The sequence below is a fragment of the Nerophis ophidion genome, linkage group LG10 (genome assembly GCF_033978795.1).
Source record: "Nerophis ophidion isolate RoL-2023_Sa linkage group LG10, RoL_Noph_v1.0, whole genome shotgun sequence".
Classification (NCBI taxonomy): Eukaryota; Metazoa; Chordata; class Actinopteri; order Syngnathiformes; family Syngnathidae; genus Nerophis; species Nerophis ophidion.
Window position 1 is genome coordinate 2,469,709 of NC_084620.1, and position 20,219 is coordinate 2,489,927.

Below are 20,219 nucleotides of genomic sequence, written 5' to 3' on the forward strand. Positions count from 1 at the left end.
ACTGGTAAGTGCTGCTATTTGAGCTATTTTTACAACAGGCCAGCGGGCTACTCATCTGGTCCTTATGGGCTACCTGGTGCCCGCGGGCCCCGCGTTGGTGACCCCTGTTCTATTGTTTTTTTATACAGTTCTTATCAAATAAATTTTATTGGGCGACGCTGTTTCGTAATACACATTTTTGAGGTATGACCTGGGTCACAGAAGCAATTAAACTTGTACACTGAGGTACAATTATGTACTGTGAAGCACTTTAATGTACAGGACATTTTATTTCAGGCTGTATCAGTGATATAAAAATAAAAGTACTTGGGTTCACTGACCTCTTTTGCACATGGAAACAAAATCATTTCCATAAAACTTTTCTTCATAATGCACTTTTTTTATTTTCAAAAGCTATTTTATACACTGCTTGCACGTGTTAAAAAAACAAAGCAAAAAACATGTAAGTTACTGACTATATTAAAGTCGCTGTTGTTCCAAATGATTTATTGTTGTTTTTGAATCCTTGAAATGTGTGTCCTTTGCAAGGCAATATAATGCTGAGCTGTTTTATTCACAAGATGTTTCATCTATCAATGTGCAATTTTGCAATGGCGTCTTGTAAGTCGCAAGGTAAAAGAAAAAAGTCCATAATGCACTTCCCACACAAGAGAAAATGGTGGTAAAATCTAGACTGATATGAAAACATTACGATACTAGTGAGATGCTACCAGAGTGGTGTCTCCGACTGTTCCTCTTGACGGGCGATGTCAGGTTGATAAATTTCACCCTCACACAGTGGTGGTAATTGTTTAAAAGTGTTGACTTGCTGAAGTCGCGTACATGAGAACAAATATATGGCGGACGAGCATTGTTAGTTAGCGTGACAACGTAACTTCACCCGCCTGTGTCACCTAGCCTGTCTTGGGAGGAGGCGACGTCCGATTCGCAGTTCATTCGCATGCCAGCTTACTGTCAAAGCTGGACAGGCCGATGGCAAAGGCCTGAAGGGCACACATGGGGTAGTTGTAGTCCAGAGTGAAGATGTCCTCGGCCACTCGGCCAAACTGCATGATGATGTAGTCGACTTTTGAAAGCGGAGGGAGAAGACAGGTGAAGCTACGTTCAGCTGTTGGAGACTTAAAGGCCTACTGAAACCCACTACTAGCCACCACGCAGTCTGATAGTTTATATATCAATGATGAAATATTAACATTGCAACACATGCGTATACGGACTTTTTTGTTTACTAAATTACAATTTTAATTTTCCCGAGAGTTTCGTCTTGAAAACGTCGTGTAATGATGACGTGTACGCAAGACGTCACGGGTTTTAAGGAAATATGAGCACTCAGCTAAAAGTCGTCTGCTTTAACGGTATAATTACACAGTATTTTGGAGATCTGTGTTGCTGAATCTTTTGCAATTTGTTCAATTACTAATGGAGAAGTCACAGTAGAAAGATGGAGTTGGGAAGCTTTGTCCTTCAGCCACACAAACACACGGTGATTCCTTGTTTAAATTTCCTGGAGGTGAAACTTTACCATGGATCAGAGCGCGGTCAAGCCAACATGGATCCCTACCAAATGTCAACCTGCAGGTTTCGGTGAGAAAATTGTGGTTAAAATGTCAGTTCTTACCGGAGAAAAGCTGAGCTTCCATGCTGCCGTTGACTTCCCTGAGACACTGCGCGTCAAGACACCCGTGGAGACACCCTTCCGACTATCAGGTACTATTTAACTCACTAAAACAATAACAAGACAATAAAAGGATAAGGGATTTCCCAGAATTATCCTAGTAAATGTCTCTAAAAACATCGGAATCCGCCCCAATGCAATCACGTTTTTTTTTTACTTATTTTTTTTATCTTTTTTTTTTCTAGTCCGTCGCTATAAATATCCTCAAACACGAATCTTTCATCCTCGCTCAAATTAAAGGGGAAATTGTCGTTTTCTCGGTCCGAATAGCACTTTTTGTTGGAGGCTCCAATTTAAAACAATGTAAATATGTGAGGAGCCCCCACACATGTGACATCATCGTCTGCGACTTCCGGTAGAGGCAGGGCTTTTCTCTTAACACCGAAAGTTGCGAACTTTATCGTGGATGTTCTCTTCTAAATCCTTTCAGCAAAAATATGGCAATATCGCGAAATGATCAAGTATGACACATAGAATGGACCTGCTATCCCCGTTTAAATAAGAAAATCTCATTTCAGTAGGCCTTTAAACATCTGCGAGGGACACTCACGGTCATTGTCGTGGACTATCTGGAAGTTCTTGATGGAAGCCTGCGTGACGCGCCCGTGGAAGTTGAGCTGGTAGGACTGCGTGTCGTCGTTCCAAACGGGATTCTTGTTGTGCAGCTCGATCAGGTTGTCCAGGGACTGACTCTGCCAGCGGCTCAGCAGGCTCTCCTGCTCCTGCACCAAGAGTACAAATGCAAAAGAGAAAAATGGGAGTCCACAAAAGGGGGCGGCGTACTCACGTTTTGGGGCCTAACGGGCACCCGCTCAAAGTTGGCGTTCATGCCTGGGATTACCACGGTCATCTTACGGGGTCCCTTGAATCCCAGCACGTTGGTTTCCTACACGGCGGTGGAGAGAAGGCAGATGGAGAGTGAGTGAATACAATCTGGCCTGCGTGTGTCACTCACGTAGCAGACAGCGGCCAGCTCCTGTCGAGTGCTGCAACCCTCTACCATCGCCGCAGGGTTTTTGCAGGGACTTGTGCCGTTGTCGTACACTGTGAATTTGGTGCCCATGAGGTTGGACCTGGCGGGGAACCCACAGGAAGCACTTTAGAGCAGTGGTTCTCAACATTTTTTCAGTGATGTACCCCCTGTGACCAATTTTTTAATTCAAGTACCCCCTAATCAGAGTAAAGCGTTTTTGGTTTAAAAAAAGAGATGAAGTGAAATCCAGCACTATGTCATCAGTTTCTGATTTATTAAATTGTATAACAGTGCAAAATATTGCTCATTTGTAGTGTTGTTGAAAAATAAACAAGTGATTCAATTATAAATAAAGATTTCTACACATAGAAGTAATCATCAACTTAAAGTGCCCTCTTTGGGGATTGTAATAGAGATCCACCTGGATTCACTGGATTCATTACACACATGTAAGAGGGATGTGTACTATGGCTATGAGTTTTTTTTTTTTCCTTGGCCTCAGTCTGGACCCCCTCTCCAGGGGCCCAGGCTTAGACCGATTTTTTTATTTTATTTTATTTTATTCTTTTTTTTTTTCTCCCATTCCCCCCCACTTGTTTATCTGTATCTCACCTTTTTTGTAAGGGGCGCCGGAAGTTGGCAGACCCGTCAGCGATCCTGTTCTGTCTCCCTGTAATGTTTGTCTGACCTTGAATGGGATTGTGCTGGAAATTTTAATTTCCCCTTGGGGATTAATAATGTATGTATGATTCTGATTCGGATTCATGAACTTAATTCTAAACATTTGTTCACAAAAAAATCAATCTTTAAGATCAATATTTATGGAATATGTCAACAAAAAATCAAGCTGTCAACACTGAATATTTCATTGTTGAATTTTTTTTTCACAGTTTACAAACTTACATACATATTTTGTTGAAATATTATTCAATAAATATATTTAAAAAGATTTTTGAATTGTTGCTATTTTTAAAATATTTTTTAAAAATCTCACGCACCCCTTGGCATACCTTCAAGTACCCCCAGGAGTACACGTACCCCCATTTGAGAACCACTGCTTTAGAGTGAAGTGAAGTGAATTATATTTATATAGCGCTTTTCTCTAGTGACTCAAAGCGCTTTACATAGTGAAACCCAATGGCTAAGTTACATTTAAACCAGTGTGGGTGGCACTGGGAGCAGGTGGGTAAAGTGTCTTGCCCAAGGACACAACGGCAGTGACAAGGATGGTGGAAGCGGGAATCGAACCTGCAACCGTCAAGTTGCTGGCACGGCCGCTCTACCAACCGAGAATGCGATTAATCAACTCCTCGTTGAGTCATACCTCAGTTTGCCGATAAAGCTCTCTCCTTCTCGTGATAAGTCGGTGGCGTCTACTGAGATGAGGTAGTTGGACGTCTTACTCTTCTTCCTCTTCCTGCCCGCCAACAAGAACACCTAAGGACAGCGAGACAAAGAAGACTGTGGAGTCAAGCAGCAGAATGCCGACCGAATGTGCCGCACGGTTACCTTTTTGCCGTCCTCCCTTTCCATGTGCATGTAGTACGTGGGGTACAGGCCGCGGTCCATGCCCTTTTTGTCGCGGCTGATGCGGCATTTGACGGTAGCGCCGCGCGGGGCTGGGACCAAAACAAACTCCTCTAAATTTGTCACCTCCAGAGGCGAACTGCGGGAAGAAGGCGAGCTGCCAGCTACCTCCGGGAAAAAGTCTTTGGCGCTGGAGGCAGAGGCGGGCCTTATGGCGTCCACGTTCGGAGTCGGTGATTGCGGACGCTCGTCCTCGTTGTCCTCGCTGGATTCGTCAAAGTTCATGCTGCCTGACAGCCCTGAGCGAGCACAGGAGGAACACTTGTGAGCACAGCCGGAAAGGACTGCTCACAAAAATTAAAGACCACCTTCCTCAAACAAACCTCTGATTATGCGGAGCAATGATGCCATCTGCTGTCTTGAATTGTAACTACAAGCCACTCAGACAGGGCCAAATTTGTTCGTAGCGGTCTAAATGTATCTATGGCAGGCGGACACAAATAAGTAAATGCTTGTAAAGTACTACAGTCGTCCCTTGTTTATTGCTGTCAATTGGTTCCAAATATAACTTTGATTAATGAATATCTGTGAAGTACAAATAATTTATTATAAATAAAATATTTTCATAGTTAAAACGTAAACAACCTGTTTACAACCTTCTAAATATGTGTTTTAACCAAATGAGAGTGCTCTAGACCAGTGGTTCTCAAATGGGGGTACGCGTACCCCTGGGGGTACTTGAAGGTATGCCAAGAGGTACGTGAATTTTTTTTTTAAATATTCTAAAAACAGCAACATTTCAAAAATCCTTTGTAAATGTATTTATTGAAAAATACTTCAACAAAATATGAATGTAGGTTCATAAACTGTGAAAAGAAATGCAACAATGCAATATTCAGTGTTGACAGCTAGGTTTTTTGTGGACATGTTCCATAAAGATTTCTTTATTTGTGAAGAAATGTTTAGAATTAAGTTCATGAATCCAGATGGATCTCTATTACAACCCCCAAAGAGGGCACTTTAAGTTGATGATTTCTTCTATGTGTAGAAATCTTTATTTATAATTGAATCACTTGTTTATTTTTCAACAAGTTTTTAGTTATTTTTATATATTTTTTCCAACTAATTCAAGAAAGATCACTACAAATGAGCAATATTTTGTACTGTTATACAATTTAATAAATCAGAAACTGATGACATAGTGCTGTATTTTACTTCTTTATCTCTTTTTTCAACCAAAAATGCTTTGCTCTTATTAGGGTGTACTTGAATTAAAAACATTTTCACAGGGGGTACAACACTGAAAAAAGGTTGAAAACCATTGCTCTAGACATGGAATAACATCCTTTAGTCCCCTTTACAGTGTTACACAATTACAATCCAATATAGTAATGTTGCATAGATAGATAGCTAGTACTTTATTGATTTATTCAGGAGAGTTCCTTCAGGAAAATCTAAATGAAGCTGAACTAATTAGTGACCACAATACTGAACATCGTGCTCTAATTGGGTTTGGTCTCATTTAGTGGTTGTTGTATTGCTATTTTTGCGGCTGAATAAACAAAAAAATATAGCCGAGCGGCGTGGCTTGTTTGGTAGAGAGGCTGTGCAATCAACTGGAGGGTTCTAGGTCCCAACCACGCTTCCACCATCCTAGTCACTGCCGCTGTGTCCTTGGGCAAGATACTTTACCCACCTGCTCCCAGTGCAACCCACACTGTTTTGAATGTAACTGAGATTATGGGTTTCACTATGTAAATGGCTTTGAGTCACTAGGGAAAAGCACTATATTAATATATTTCACTTCATTTTTATGCATGAAAATGATTACTTTACGACCCAAAATTAAATGTGTATGTATGTACTGAGTAGCCCTCTATGTACAGCTCCCAGTCCAACGCTGCACTACCATATTTTCCGCACTATAAGGCGCACCTAAAAACCTCAAATTTTCTCAAAAGCTGACAGTGCGCCTTATAATCCGGTGCGCCTTATATATGGACCAATATTGAGCCACAACAGGTCTCGCAACTACTGTAAGCAGCTGTCGACATCACTTTCCCTCGTAGAAGAAGAAGCGCGTGGTGCATGCTGGGATAGATGAGGCGTGCCTTTTCTGTGTGTTTATGTAAAGAGCCCAAAATGGCTACTATTAAGAGACACGCTTACAACGCAGTGTTTAAACTCAAGGCGATCAGTCACAAAGTAGAACACGGGAATAGAGCAGCAGCGAGAGAATTTAACATTAACAGCAGGGACACTGACTCGTTTAATGACAACTTCGACGAGACGGATGCCGTATTCGCCCAACTGTTTGAATCGAACACTGAAAAAGAAGAATTTGAGGGATTCGTGGATGAGGAATAATTTATTAAAGTAAGCTTTTCGTGTTTATTTTGTGTGTTGTGTTGTGTGACATTATCATTTGAGCAACGTTGAGTTATTGATATATTATTGCTTTGCACTATTTCGAGTGTTACTATATTGTGATTGCACTAACGTTTGATTTACCGTAACAGTATCTGACTGTTTTTTACGTGTTTATTGAACCGGGGAAAATAATAAAACTGCTGTTTATTCATTTTGGGGGTGAACAGAGTTGTCAGAACGCTGGTTTGTAATCTATTAATAAAGTTTGACTGACCTGACTGTTTTGTTGACATTCCCTTTAGCGCAGCTCCATCTAATGGATGCATAACATAACCCCAGCCTCTACTGTAGCATCTATTCTATGCGCCTCATAATGCGGTGCGCCTTACATATGAACAAAGTTTTAAAATAGGCCATTCATTGATGGTGCGCCTTATAATCCGGTGCGCCTTATAGTGCGGAAAATATGGTACTTGGTACTTCATCTTGATCCTACATGGTTTGCATTAGAAGTGGGAACCTTTGGCCACATCATGATTATATTAGATATGATTCAGGAGCCACGATCCGATTAAAAATCTATTATTTATGCATCTTTAATATATACATATTGATGCCGTTTTTAGGTTTCACTAAGTAAGCGTTTATCACTTCCAAGTTTTAAAAACAGAAATGTAATTAAAAATTCCCATCACATTTATTAAGCTCATCGAAATGTGTGCAAAACTTGAACATAAGTGCCCTATAATAAAGGAGCTGGTCCGACCTCTCGCTGAGGTGGCTCGCTGCAGTCAGCCAAATTTTAGAATTGCCTGCACTACTTTTACAATAATAAATGATTTATCGATTATTGACAATTACTAAAATGATTTTATAATTATCCATGTCTGAATTAGAAAGCATTTAAAAATCGATTGTAGTGTCGCAAACACAACAGAGCTTCGTCTTTGTGTCGTGACTGCTAACTTTACACAGAGGCTTTCCACGTCCTTGTTAGATGGTTGCGCCCAGCAGTTTCCAAGCCTCACCTTGTTTCAGCAGTAGCTCATGGATGACCGTTTTGGGCTCCAGCAACGTCTGTCTGTCTGCGACCTTCTCCGCTTCCCCTGCCGCTGAAGTAGGAGAAGGAGGAGGAGGGGGCTGGCTCTTTTGCGAGGACAGACACTGGGCCTTGTTCACCAACGCGACTTTGGTTTTTATTCCCTTGTTGGGAGTTTTGGGTCCCAGAACAGCTGCCGGTCCATCAATACCTACTGCCGAGGACAGAAACAGTTTACAAATCGGATTGTTCCCAGCTGCAGTTGTCCGCTGTGCTGCGATTACCGTCCACGTTGATGTCGCCAGCATTGCGAGGATAGGAGTCCACCAGCGGAGCCTGCTCCTCGCCGTGCCGCATGCGGGACAGCCGCTGCCGGGCCTCCGTGTTGGGCTGGACCATGTGGGGTTCTTGACGTTTCCTCCGCTGCTTCTGCTCCAGCAAAGACCTCTGTGGCACCAAAATGTATTTTATAACACATTCTGCTACTCCAGTCTGTAGCAAATACTTGCACCAAACTAACTACTAGTTCTCTTCAGTCAGCCCAGTAGAGTTTTAATAAGAGTTCGGTATTAGCTCCACACCTGTTTTTCCAGCTTCTGCTGCATGATGCTGCTGTGATCTTCAAATCCACTGCAGGACAGAGAAGAAACATTCCCATCATGCACCTGCTGTCAACACGTTGTACTTGCGCCATTTTACCAAATCAGTGCCAATTGCCTCCCTGGGAAATAAAATGGATACATGATAAAATTAAGTATAACATTTGTTTTTTTTACATCTTATACATTGATCTGATGTCATTGATATAATGTAAAACATTAATTTAAACTGCCTGGACCACTAGGAAAATGCATTTATTGCCCATTCCTGTTTCTTAGAATTAGACATTATCATGAAAAATAGTAATTTAAATCTTTCAGAAAGTTCATACATTTTAGAGTATCTTTATTCCAAACATACTTAAGCTTTTATATATATATATATATATATATATGTATATATATATATATATATATATATATATATATATATATATATATATACATATAGCGCCCCCCCGCGACCCCAAAAGGCAATAAGCGGTAGAAATGGATGGATGGATATATAAATATGGGCTGCGAATCTTTGGGTGTCCCACGATTCGATTCAATATCGATTCTTGGGGTCACGATTCGATAATATATTGATTTTTTTCGATTCGATTCTCGATTCAAAATCGATATTTTTCCGATTCAAAACGATTCTGTATTCATTCAATACATAGGATTTCAGCAGGATCTACCACAGTCTGCTGACATGCAAGCAGAATAGTAGATTATTTTTTTAAAAAAGCTTTTACAATTGTAAAGGACAATGATTTATCAACTGATTGCAATAATGTAAATTTGTTTTCATTATTAAACGAACCAAAAATATGACTTATTTTATCTTTGTAAAAATATTGGACACAGTGTGTTATGGTATTGCTGTGTAGTGGTTTGTTGGATTTTTTTAAAATGAGAATCGATTCCGAATCGCACAACGTATTTGATTCGTATTCGAATCGATTTTTTTCCCACACATCCATCCATCCATCCATCCATCATCTTCCGCTTATCCGAGGTCGGGTCGCGGGGGCAGCAGCCTAAGCAGGGAAGCCCAGACTTCCCTATCTCCAGCCACTTCGTCTAGCTCTTCCCGGGGGATCCCGAGGCGTTCCCAGGCCAGCCGGGAGACATAGTCTTTCCAACGTGTCCTTTCCCACACACCTACTATATATATATATATATATATATATATATATATATATATATATATATATATATAGCGGGCGGAAGGCAGGGTACACTCTGGACAAGTCGCCACCTCATCGCAGGGCCAACACAGACAGACAACATTCACACTCACATTCACACACTAGGGCCAATTTAGTGTTGCCAATCAACCTATCCCCATATATATATATATATATATATATATATCCTTCCATCCATCCATCTTCTTCCGCTTATCCGATGTCAGGTCGCGGGGGCAACAGCCTAAGCAGGGAAGCCCAGACTTCCCTCTCCCCAGCCACTTCGTCTAGCTCCTCCCGGGGGATCCCGAGGCGTTCCCAGGCCAGCCGGGAGACATAGTCTTCCCAACGTGTCCTGAGTCTTCCCCGTGGCCTCCTACTGGTTGGACGTGCCCTAAACACCTCCCTCAGGAGGCGTTCGGGTGGCATCCTGACCAGATGCCTGAACCACCTCATTTGGCTCCTCTCGATGTGGAGGAGCAGCGGCTTTACTTTGAGTTCGTCTCGGATGATAGAGCTTCTCACCCTATCTCTAAGGGAGAGACCCGCCACCCGGCGGAGGAAACTCATTTCGGCTGCTTGTACCCGGGGTCTTGTCATTTCGGTCATGACCCAAAGCTCATGACCATAGGTGAGGATGGGAACGTAGATCGACCGGTAAATTGAGAGCTTTGCCTTCCGGCTCAGCTCCTTCTTCACCACAACGGATCAGTACAACGTCCGCATTACTGAAGACGCCGCACCGATCCGCCTGTTGATCTCACAATCCACTCTTCCCCCACTCGTGAACAAGACTCCTATGTACTTGAACTCCTCCACTTGGGGCAGGGTCTCCACCCAACTCGGAGATGGCACTCCACCCTTTTCCGGGCGAGAACCATGGACTCCGACTTGGAGGTGCTGATTCTCATATATTATAGATTTTCAAATGAATTGCAATGCTTATTTGTAAAAATATGTAATCGATTACAAAAAAATCTAATAACATTTGTTAAATAGTTTTTTTTTTGTTTTTTTTTGTAATCTCTCCAGTCCAACCAGGCAAATTAGATTGTTGCTGTAGATGCCCATATTTGCTGTAGAGATTTACTTTAGAAAAGTGTTGGATACTTGTCATGTTGCCTTATTTTTTATTTGACTTTATTAAATGTTTGGGTAGAATTTTATGAGATAAAACCAGTTTTCTTTTAAGTACCGGTGATGTAGAAATTGATCAAAGCTGTTTATCTATTTTATAAAGGAATGTAGTTAATTATAGAACCGGCATCCAGTGTTTTTGAAAAAAGTATTGATTTTGAATCGAGAATCGTTTTGAATCGTTTGCTCCATAAATAGTTGATTTGATTTTCGTGGGACGGCGTGGCGCAGTGGGAGAGTGGCCGTGCGCAACTTGAGTGTCCCTGGTTCAAATCCCACCTAGTACCAACCTCGTCACGTCCGTTGTGTCCTGAGCAAGACACTTCACCCTTGCTCCTGATGGGTGCTGGTTAGCGCCTTGCATGGCAGCTCCCTCCATCAGTGTGTGAATGTGTGTGTGAATGGGTAAATGTGGAAGAAGTGTCAAAGCGCTTTGAGTACCTTGAAGGTAGAAAAGCGCTATACAAGTACAACCCATTTATTTATTTATTTATTCATTTATTAATCAAGACTTGATTCTGAATTTAATTGTTACCCTCAAAGAATCGAATCAAATTGTGTGGTGCCCAAAAATTCACAGCCCGGGTAAATAGTAATTGGATTTTCCTTGTATAGCACTTTTCTTAAGTCAAATGGTATTAAGAATGGGGGGCACGCGAGTGCCTGTACCAGGTAATGCTGACCGGAATTCTTGGTGGACGCCTCTCAGAGGGCAAGAGGGCAAGAGGCCATGTGTTGCTTGGTTACGGTCAGAAGGTCAACAGCAGGGTGTAAGGGCTCTGATGTTGACTCTTCTTCCATGACATGCTTTAGCGTTTGTATTTACTGCACATATTCAACTGTGTTAAGACAACATTGATTAATTTGTACTTGAAGACGACAGCTTCTCGCCTAAGGACTATGGTAAGAACAGGTGCTGGTGACAAAGTGAAAGGGTTGAAGGAAAGGTGTTGTCATTGTTTACCTTGTTGTTGTCGAGCTGGACGAGAAGCTGGTGGAGCTGGGGGGTCTTCGTGGTTGGGGGAAAACCGCAATTTGGTGTCGGAGGGAAGAGCAGAAGAGAAGGTAGAGAGTTTGGTGAAACAACACATGATCACAGGCTTGGCTAATCAATGTTTCATAAAGCTTAGGTGAGAAAACGGTCAGAGGTAACCATGGAGATTGCCGCTCCGGCTCATTTAGAAACAATTAACAACGGCTTAGACGCTTTTTTAGCTGCTCTGTAATTGGACGCCTTCTCACTTTGCCGCCAAAGATCACAGATTGTCCAATTATCGTGAGCAGTCCAACACCTGCGGTCTAATACGAGTGCTGCGACAAAGCTGAACATTTACTTTTTTTGGCTTGTACAGTTTTGGACCAACACTAACTAAAACCATGAGAACAAAGACTGTCACAGTTCCTGGGCATCTGACGGATGTTTGTTTTCATGTATTCTATTCGCACAGCTAAATAATGAAAAACAATTAGAAAACATTTTTCAGTATGATACAGTCAAAATTAAGCGTTATCTTCGTAAAGGCAGATTTGGTCATATTAGTACTGTTAAATTCCCTGTTAGGTCTCTTTGTTGGCGGTTTAATTAATTCACAATGGCGCGTAAGTGACAAAGGTCTGCTGCAGGCCATAAAATTAGATTCCATCCTTAATTCTCAGTTGGAGAAAAAGATATCGCTGCCACAATGAGAGACATAAGCGCAAGCTGAGCTTACAACAGTTAAAAGCAACAAACGTCGACTCATCTTTACTCACATAATTCACTTGACAGCATTAAGAAAATCTGATGCATGCTACTGACAACCCAGTTTGCCCCAAAATCAAAACAAGCGCTTCTTTCAAGCGCATGAGATGATGCGCTCTACCTGTAAGACCAGCGGCTGTAGACCGGCTGTGAGGCACCATTCTTCATCGACTCCATCCTCATTCCAGAGTTTTCTCCCTGAGAGATCCCTCGCTCGTATGCGGGCGACAGCTAGTACGCGAGGTCCCACCCGGGGGAGGGGGTCGTTGCCATGACTTCACACAATGCACAAATGCTCGGCCAGAAAAAGTCAAGGTGTGGATGTTCTCCAGGGAAGAATTTTTGGACTTCCTGTTCCTGACTACTTTTGCTACAACTTATCCAAAGATGCTCGATGACTGCTTTATGTTGACAGCCCATAGGGTTTGGAATAGCCTCCATAACTGACCGGCTGTGAGTGAGATGTTCCAACTAACACTCACCTGTATGATTCCTATTCTAAAAAGACAGCAAGCTCGGTGCTAGGAAACCAGAACTTTCTGTCCTCTATTTTAGTTTCCTTCACGCGTAAGAGCGACAACGTGGGAGCCTGTTTGTGAGTGTTTGTCCTCGGGGATGGCGTACAAATGACATGAAAGTCGGCTGATGAACAGCAAGGGAGCGGAATGGCCTCACCGGTGGGAGTAATTGCTGAAGTAAATCCAAAACAAATGACGGAAAGGAGCGGACAAGAAAGAGTAATAATAGACACATTTGCAGTAATTGTAATGTAAAAAAAAAAAAAAAATGCTGAAATATTGATACTAATGATAAAACATTTTAATTTTTTTTTTTATCTTTTTACCTGACAAAAAAATATATATAACAAGAAAACACCCTGAGAGAGCACAGACATCTGCCAGGCTCTAACTCCCAATAAACTAACTAACCATTTAAAAAATCCTGAAGGCAAATGGTGATTTGGATTACCCTCAAAATGTAATCACTTGTCCCATTATCCCATGTCAAACATTTTCTAACAGTTTGATTGATCGATATATTCTTATTTCAAATATGCAAAAAAACAAGAGCAAGCCTGATCCAATACAGTGCTATTGACTTAACAGCCATTATAACAAAATGAAAACAATGGAGAATAAAAATGGAAACAAATGAGCATTGGACTATTTTTTTTTTTTTACATACTTGAAAAGGAGTGAAGAAGTTTACCCATCAGTGTAAAGTAACAGTTTCATTAAAATCTACCGTTATGTTTTGGAGCTAGAGCGAAATGAAATAAACAAAGTGACCCGTACCATCCACTGTCTTTGTATCTGTGGGTGGAGGGGGGGTATGTGAGCATAAACACACAGAGGAGTCTCGTAGCGTAATGCAAGGGAATATATTAAAATGCAAGGGAACATGGTAGAAATCATTTACATCACCCCCAAATTCTAATTACCGGTATGTGTAGCTTATCCCATTTCTGACATTTCCCTAAAGATGAATTAAAAACCGCCAATAACTTTTTGAGTTACTTTGCTAACTAGCTAAGGCTACATTCTTCATGCAGGTTATGATTTTTGTGAAATCTAATGTTTTATATAGTTGTTCAAACAATAAAATTGTTTGTTTTTTTAAAGAGCAAAAATATATATTGTCATGAGAAAAGGCTGAGATGTTGATACTAATAACTAATCATAATAATAATACGCTGTCATTTATAACACAAAGCTGACCCTAACATTTGTCTTTAAGTATTTTTTATTTATTTACCAAATATATTTTTTTAATGGTCGCCACATACTTTGACTTTTCAGTAAGCAAGTTTGGACACCCCTCAAGTATTAGTATCAAATTGTCAGCTTTTTTCTGTCATTGCATCACAAGTTTTGCTCTTTTTTCATTTTTACTGTTGTTGTTGTTTTTATCCAGAAATATGCAATTTTATGCAGCACATGCATGTTTTTCTGTCAAAAAAAACAAAAAAAATATGTTAAAAAAAAAAAAAGGACTTTATTGATGGACATTATTTCCAGGCTTTTGCATGCCACATAAAAACCATGGGGACAGGCCAGATCTGGCTCCCAGACCATGAGTTTGACACGTGTGCTCGATGAACACGACCAGAATGGTCAGGCGGCATTCAAATCAGATATATAATCCGATTTACAGCTGCATGAGTCGGATTTGAAAACATTGTAATTGTAGCTTGCAGTTTGCATTGGCATAATCTTGTACAGGTCACATTTGGATGTAAAAAAAAATCAGAGTTGACCTGCAGTGTGAAGATTGTCTAACAGACCAAGGCATCATATAACCTCCCGGTTGTCTTGCCCTGATGTGGGATCTGAGCCGAGGATGTCGTTGTGGCTTGTGCAGCCCTTTGACACACTTGTTATTAAGGGCTATATAAATAAACTTTGATTGATTGATTGAGAAAAATATCAAAGTAGCCCGCTGCATCCTCAGTATGTGGGAATTTACAAATACTGTAAATATGATCAAGTGCAAAACACTATGTGGGGGCATGACAGTAAATATTGTTAACACTGTGCATACCAAGCAGGCAGTCAAAGACAGGCTTTTAGACCACCTGTCCTGCTCACATTGGCAATACCAGACAGGCAGTTGAACATCAGATGATAATCTGGGCGGAGGAGTCTGATGGCCAACAGAGTATCATTCCAGTCTGGTAACATTGCAAACTGTTTTATGTATGTAATATTAATGGGGTATCAAGCTATTGGTTGATACGCTTATGAGTATCATCTGAAGGCTACTGCACTGTATCAATCAATCAAAGTTTATTTCCATAGCCCTTAAAACCTACTTAAAAAGTTAAAGTACCAATTGTTGTCAAACACACACTAGGTGTGGCGAAATTATTCTCTGCATTTGACCCATCACCCTTGATCACCCCTTGGGAGGTGAGTAGAGCAGTGGGCAGCAGCGACCTCCAAAAGGGACAAGCGGTAGAAAAATGGATGGATGAATGGATGTGTCAGACATGACAAACCCAGGATTACAGTGACGCATACATGTCGAAAAGGAGTAGGAAGAAGTACATGTAATTCATTTTGCCACAGCTGTATTACTAATAATGTGTGTGTATGTATGTATGTATGTATGTATGTGTACATACATACATACATATTATGTATATATATGTAGTATTTACATACATACATAATTACACAAATACATATATATACACATATATACATACACATATATCCATCCATCCATCCATCCATTATCTCCCCCTTGTCCCTTTTGGGGTCGCGGGCGGTCGCTGGAGCCTATCTCAGCTGCATATATACATATATATATACATATATATATATATATATATATATATATATATATATGTATATATATATATATATATATATATATATATATATATATATACATTTTCTACTGCTTATTCCCTTTGGGGTCGCTGGTGCCTATCTCTGCTACAATAGGGCGGAAGGCATATACACCCTGGACAAGTCGCCACCTAATCGCAGGGCCAACACAGATAGACGGACAACATTCACACTCACATTCACACACTAGTTGCCAATCAACCTATCCCCAGGTGCATGTCTTTGGAGGTGGGAGGAAGCCGGAGTTCCCGGAGGGAACCCACGCATTCACGGGGAGGACATGCAAACTCCACACAGAAAGATCCTGAGCTCAGGACCTTCGTATTGTGAGGCAGACGCACTAACCCCTCTCTCACCGTGAAGCCCATATATATATGACCAAGAAGAACGCGGAGTTGGAATATAATTACAACACTTTATGTACATATTTTTATACATATTTATATAATATTTACATATTTATGTAATATGTAACTACAAGCTCCATTCACAGACAAAGTGCCATTGCTTTTATGAGCGGTCAAGCGAGTCAAAAGCCGAAAAAAAAAAAAAATAATAATAATAATTATTTTTTATTTGTGGCGGCCGTAATTCTTTCGTGGCGGGCTGCCACAAATAAATGAGTGGAAAACCCGGTATATATATATATATATATATATATATATATATATATATAGTAGAAATGTATATATATATGTGTGTATATATATATATATATATATATATATATATATATACAATAGAAATGTTAATTTCTTTAAAGTCTTTGAATAATGCACAGATGGACTTTTAGGCACGTTGATTCATGACAAAGTTCCATCGGAATGTAGAAAGAAGCAAAACATAGGAGAAGAGCGAGTCCAAACGTGCATTATTTACTGTAACGTTGCAATGCCCCCTTTAGTGTAGTGTGGTGCAACATTGGTTACTTAATGTGAACAAACGGGAAATGGATGGGGAAAAAAAACACAAGATGTAAATTCTAATAACGTTATGCTGTAGAATCTGTTTTTACATTAGTTCTTACAGTCTTTCTGTAAACTGTTCTTTTTAAGAATGTGTGGGGGTTATTTTTCAGTTATTAACTCAAGTTGTTGATTGGCAACACTAAATGGTCCCTAGTGTGTGAATGTGAGTGTGAGAGGCCTACTGAAACCCACTTCTACTGACCACGCAGTCTGATAGTTTATATATCAATGATGAAATATTAACATTGCAACACATGCCAATACGGCCTTTTTAGTTTACTAAATTGCGATTTTAAATTTCGCGCGAAGTATCCTGTTGAAAACATCGGTATGATGACGCGTATGATGACATGTGCGCGTGACGTCTTGGGTTGTAGCGGACATTTTTTTCCAGCCCGATCCAAGCTATAAGAAGTCTGCTTTAATCGCATAATTACACAGTATTCTGGACATTTGTGTTGCTGAATCTTTTGCAATTTGTTCAATTAATAAGGGAGACATCAAAGAAGAAAGATGTAGGTGGGAAGCGGTGTATTGCAGTTGCCTTTAGCAACACAAACACAGCCGGGGGTTTCCTTGTTTACATTCCCAAAGGTGAAGCTTTACTATGGAACAGAGCGGTCAAGCGAACATGGTTCTCGACCACATATCAACCGGCAGGTTTCGGTGAGAAAAGTGTGCTAATAAGTCGGCTCTTACCGTAGACATGAGCGGAGCTGCGGACTCTCTTACCTCCTCCCACCTTTAGACACTGGCGGTCACCACACCCGTGGCCACACCCCTCCGACTTTTAGGTACCATATAATCTCCCTAAAACACTAGTAACACAATAAGCAGACAAGGGATTTTCCAGAATTATCCTAGTAAATGTGTCTAATAACATCTGAATCGCCGCTGCCCTCGCCTTTTTTTTTTCTAGTCCTTCACTATCCTCATCCACAAATCTTCATCCTCGCTCAAATTAATGGGGAAATCGTCGCTTTCTCGGTCCGAATCGCTCTTGCTGCTGGTGGTTATGATTATAAACAATGTGAGGATGTGAGGAGCTCCACAACCCGTGACGTCACGCGCACATCGTCTGCTACTTCCGGTACAGGCAAGGCTTTTTTATTAGCAACCAAAAGTTGCGAACTTTATCGTCAATGTTCTCTACTAAATCCTTTCAGCAAAAATATGGCAATATCGCAAAATGATCAAGTATGACACATAGAATGGAGCTGCTATCCCTGTTTAAATAAGAAAATCTCATTTCAGTAGGCCTTGAATGTTGTCTATCTGTGTTGGCCCAGAGATGAGGTGAGCAACTTGTCCAGGGTGTAGTCCGCCTTCCGCCTGATTGTCGCAGATATAGGCACCAGCGCCCCCTGCGACCCCAAAGGGAATAAGCGGTAGTAAATGGATGGATGTTGTTCGCTGTGTAATGTTGTTAGCTACGTGGACCCCGACTTAAACAAATTGAAAAACTTATTGGGGTGTTACCATTTAGTGGTCAATTGTACGTAATATGTACTGAACTGTGCTATCTACTAATACAAGTTTCAATTAATCAATAAGCTAGTTTGTTACCGTTAGCAGCTAGCGCTAGCCCCCCCCCCCCCCCCCCCCCCGGGGCTAAAAGTTACCGTCGACGGGACAACTTTTTGGGGTCCCAAGTGAAGCTTGGAGCCTCGGCGACGAGTTTCTTGTTTAACAATACACACGAAGGAGGATTATTACATATTACAAGTGATTAGAAAGAAAGTGTTTTCCCTCACCTGATGCTGTAATAACTCATGTTTATCCACGGTTGCTAAGGAAGATCCTCCCGTCCACTTTTTTTTCCGCCGAGAAAACTCAGCAACGCCGTCCTTAGTTACCACACACACCAACAAGGCACGCCGCCATTGGTGGGCGCTCAAGCTACGTCGCGTATGATTGGTGGATGTTACCCAAAGGGGGCGGGCTCGGTGCGCGTTTTTTTTTTGTCGTAAAAGTGCTTGCATTAATGTTTTTTTTAATCGTTTCTCAGTCACAAAGATAACGTTTTTTTGACGCTGTGAGATAAATCAAAGGTTTTCAGATTGTTATAGTGTATTTTTTCTAATGTTTATTGTGTTGCAATGCATCATTTGTTCACTAAGATTTTTTTTATTTTAGTAGATTGCACAGTACAGTACATTAAAGGCCTACTGAAATGAGATTTTCTTATTTAAACGGGGATAGCAGGTCCATTCTATGTGTCATACTTGATCATTTCGTAATATTGCCATATTTTTGCTAAAAGGATTTAGTAGAGAACATCGATGATAAAGTTCGCAACTTTTGGTCACTAATAAAGCCTTGCCTGTACCGGAGATCCTCACATCGTCACATTGTTTATAATCATAGCCACCAGCAGCAAGGGCGATTCAGACCGAGAAAGCGACGATTTCCCCATTAATTTGAGCGAGGATGAAAGATTTGTGGATGAGGAAAGTTAGAGTGAAGCACTAGAAGAAGAAAAAGGCGAGTGCAGTGGGAGCGATTCAGATGTTATTAGACACATTTACTAGGATAATTCTGGAAAATCCCTTATCTGCTTATAGGCCTACTGAAACCCACTACTACCGACCAAGCAGTCTGATATTTTATATATCAATGATGAAATCTTAACATTGCAACACATGTCAATACAGCCGGTTTAGTTTACTAAATTACAATTTTAAATGTTGCGCTAAGTATCCTGTTGAAAACGTTGCGGTATGATGACGCGTATGATGAGTGCGCGTGATGTCACGGATTGTAGCGGACATTTTGATCCAGCACCGATCCCAGCTATAAGTCGTCTACTATAATCGCATAATTACACTGTATTCTGGACATCCGTGTTGCTGAATCTTTTGCAATTTGTTCAATTAATAATGGAGACTACAAAGAAGAAAGATGTTGGTGGAAAGCGGTGTATTGCAGCCGGCTGTAGCAACACAAACACAGCCGGTGTTTCTTTGTTTGTTGTGAAGCTTTAATATGGAACAGAGCGGTCAAGGGAACATGGTTCTCTACGTCAACCAGCAAGTTTTTGGATGGGAAAATTGTGATATTAAGTCAGCTCTTACCGGAGACTTGAATGGATTACGCAACCTCATGTCAACCGACAGGTTTCGGTGAGAAAATGTGGTAATAAGCCGGCTCTTACCGTAAACATGAGCGGCGATTGTGTTGTTCCTCCTGCAGCTGTCAAAGAGGCAGCTGTGACTTTCTTGGCTCCTCCGTGGCTTCAATCAGAGACACTGGCGGTCACCACACCCCTCCGACTTTCAGGTATGACTATATAATCTCCCCAAAACACTAGTAACACAATAAGCAGATAAGGGATTTTATAGAATTATCCTAGTAAATGTGTCTAATAACATCTGAATCGCTCTCACTGCCCTCGTCTTTTTTTTTTCTAGTCGTTCACTCTCACTATCCTCATCCACGAATCTTTCATCCTCGCTCAAATTAATGGGGAAATCGTAGCTTTCTCGGTCCGAATCGCTCTCGCTACTGGTGGCCATGATTGTAAACAATGTGAGGATGTGAGGAGCTCCACAACCCGTGCCGTCACGCGCACATCGTCTGCTACTTCCGGTACAGGCAAGGCTTTTTTACTATCTACCAAAATTTGAGAACTTTATCGTCAATGTTCTCTACTGAATCTTTTC

At 41.0% G+C, this 20,219-nt stretch overlaps 1 protein-coding gene across 4 annotated transcripts; it reads right to left on the reverse strand.

The window, feature by feature from the left end:
* Nucleotides 1–249: 249 nt before the first annotated feature.
* tulp3 (TUB like protein 3) lies at nt 250–18,426 on the reverse strand. Of its 4 annotated transcripts, XM_061912013.1 has the most exons (12): nt 18,312–18,358; nt 11,460–11,504; nt 8,284–8,305; nt 8,166–8,214; nt 7,869–8,031; nt 7,574–7,798; nt 4,158–4,474; nt 3,973–4,085; nt 2,631–2,748; nt 2,463–2,561; nt 2,226–2,397; nt 250–1,066 (listed from the first exon to the last, which is right to left on the reverse strand). In XM_061912013.1, the coding sequence occupies exons 4-12, from the start codon at nt 8,187–8,189 to the stop codon at nt 933–935; spliced, it is 1,365 nt and encodes a 454-aa protein (XP_061767997.1). In that variant the 5' UTR covers nt 8,190–8,214; nt 8,284–8,305; nt 11,460–11,504; nt 18,312–18,358; the 3' UTR covers nt 250–932. The 4 variants fall into 4 exon arrangements, with proteins under 4 accessions (XP_061767997.1, XP_061767994.1, XP_061767993.1 ...); XM_061912010.1 differs by lacking the exon at nt 8,284–8,305 and having other exon boundaries at nt 7,574–7,795; nt 18,312–18,426; XM_061912009.1 differs by lacking the exon at nt 8,284–8,305 and having other exon boundaries at nt 18,312–18,426.
* Nucleotides 18,427–20,219: the final 1,793 nt, after the last annotated feature.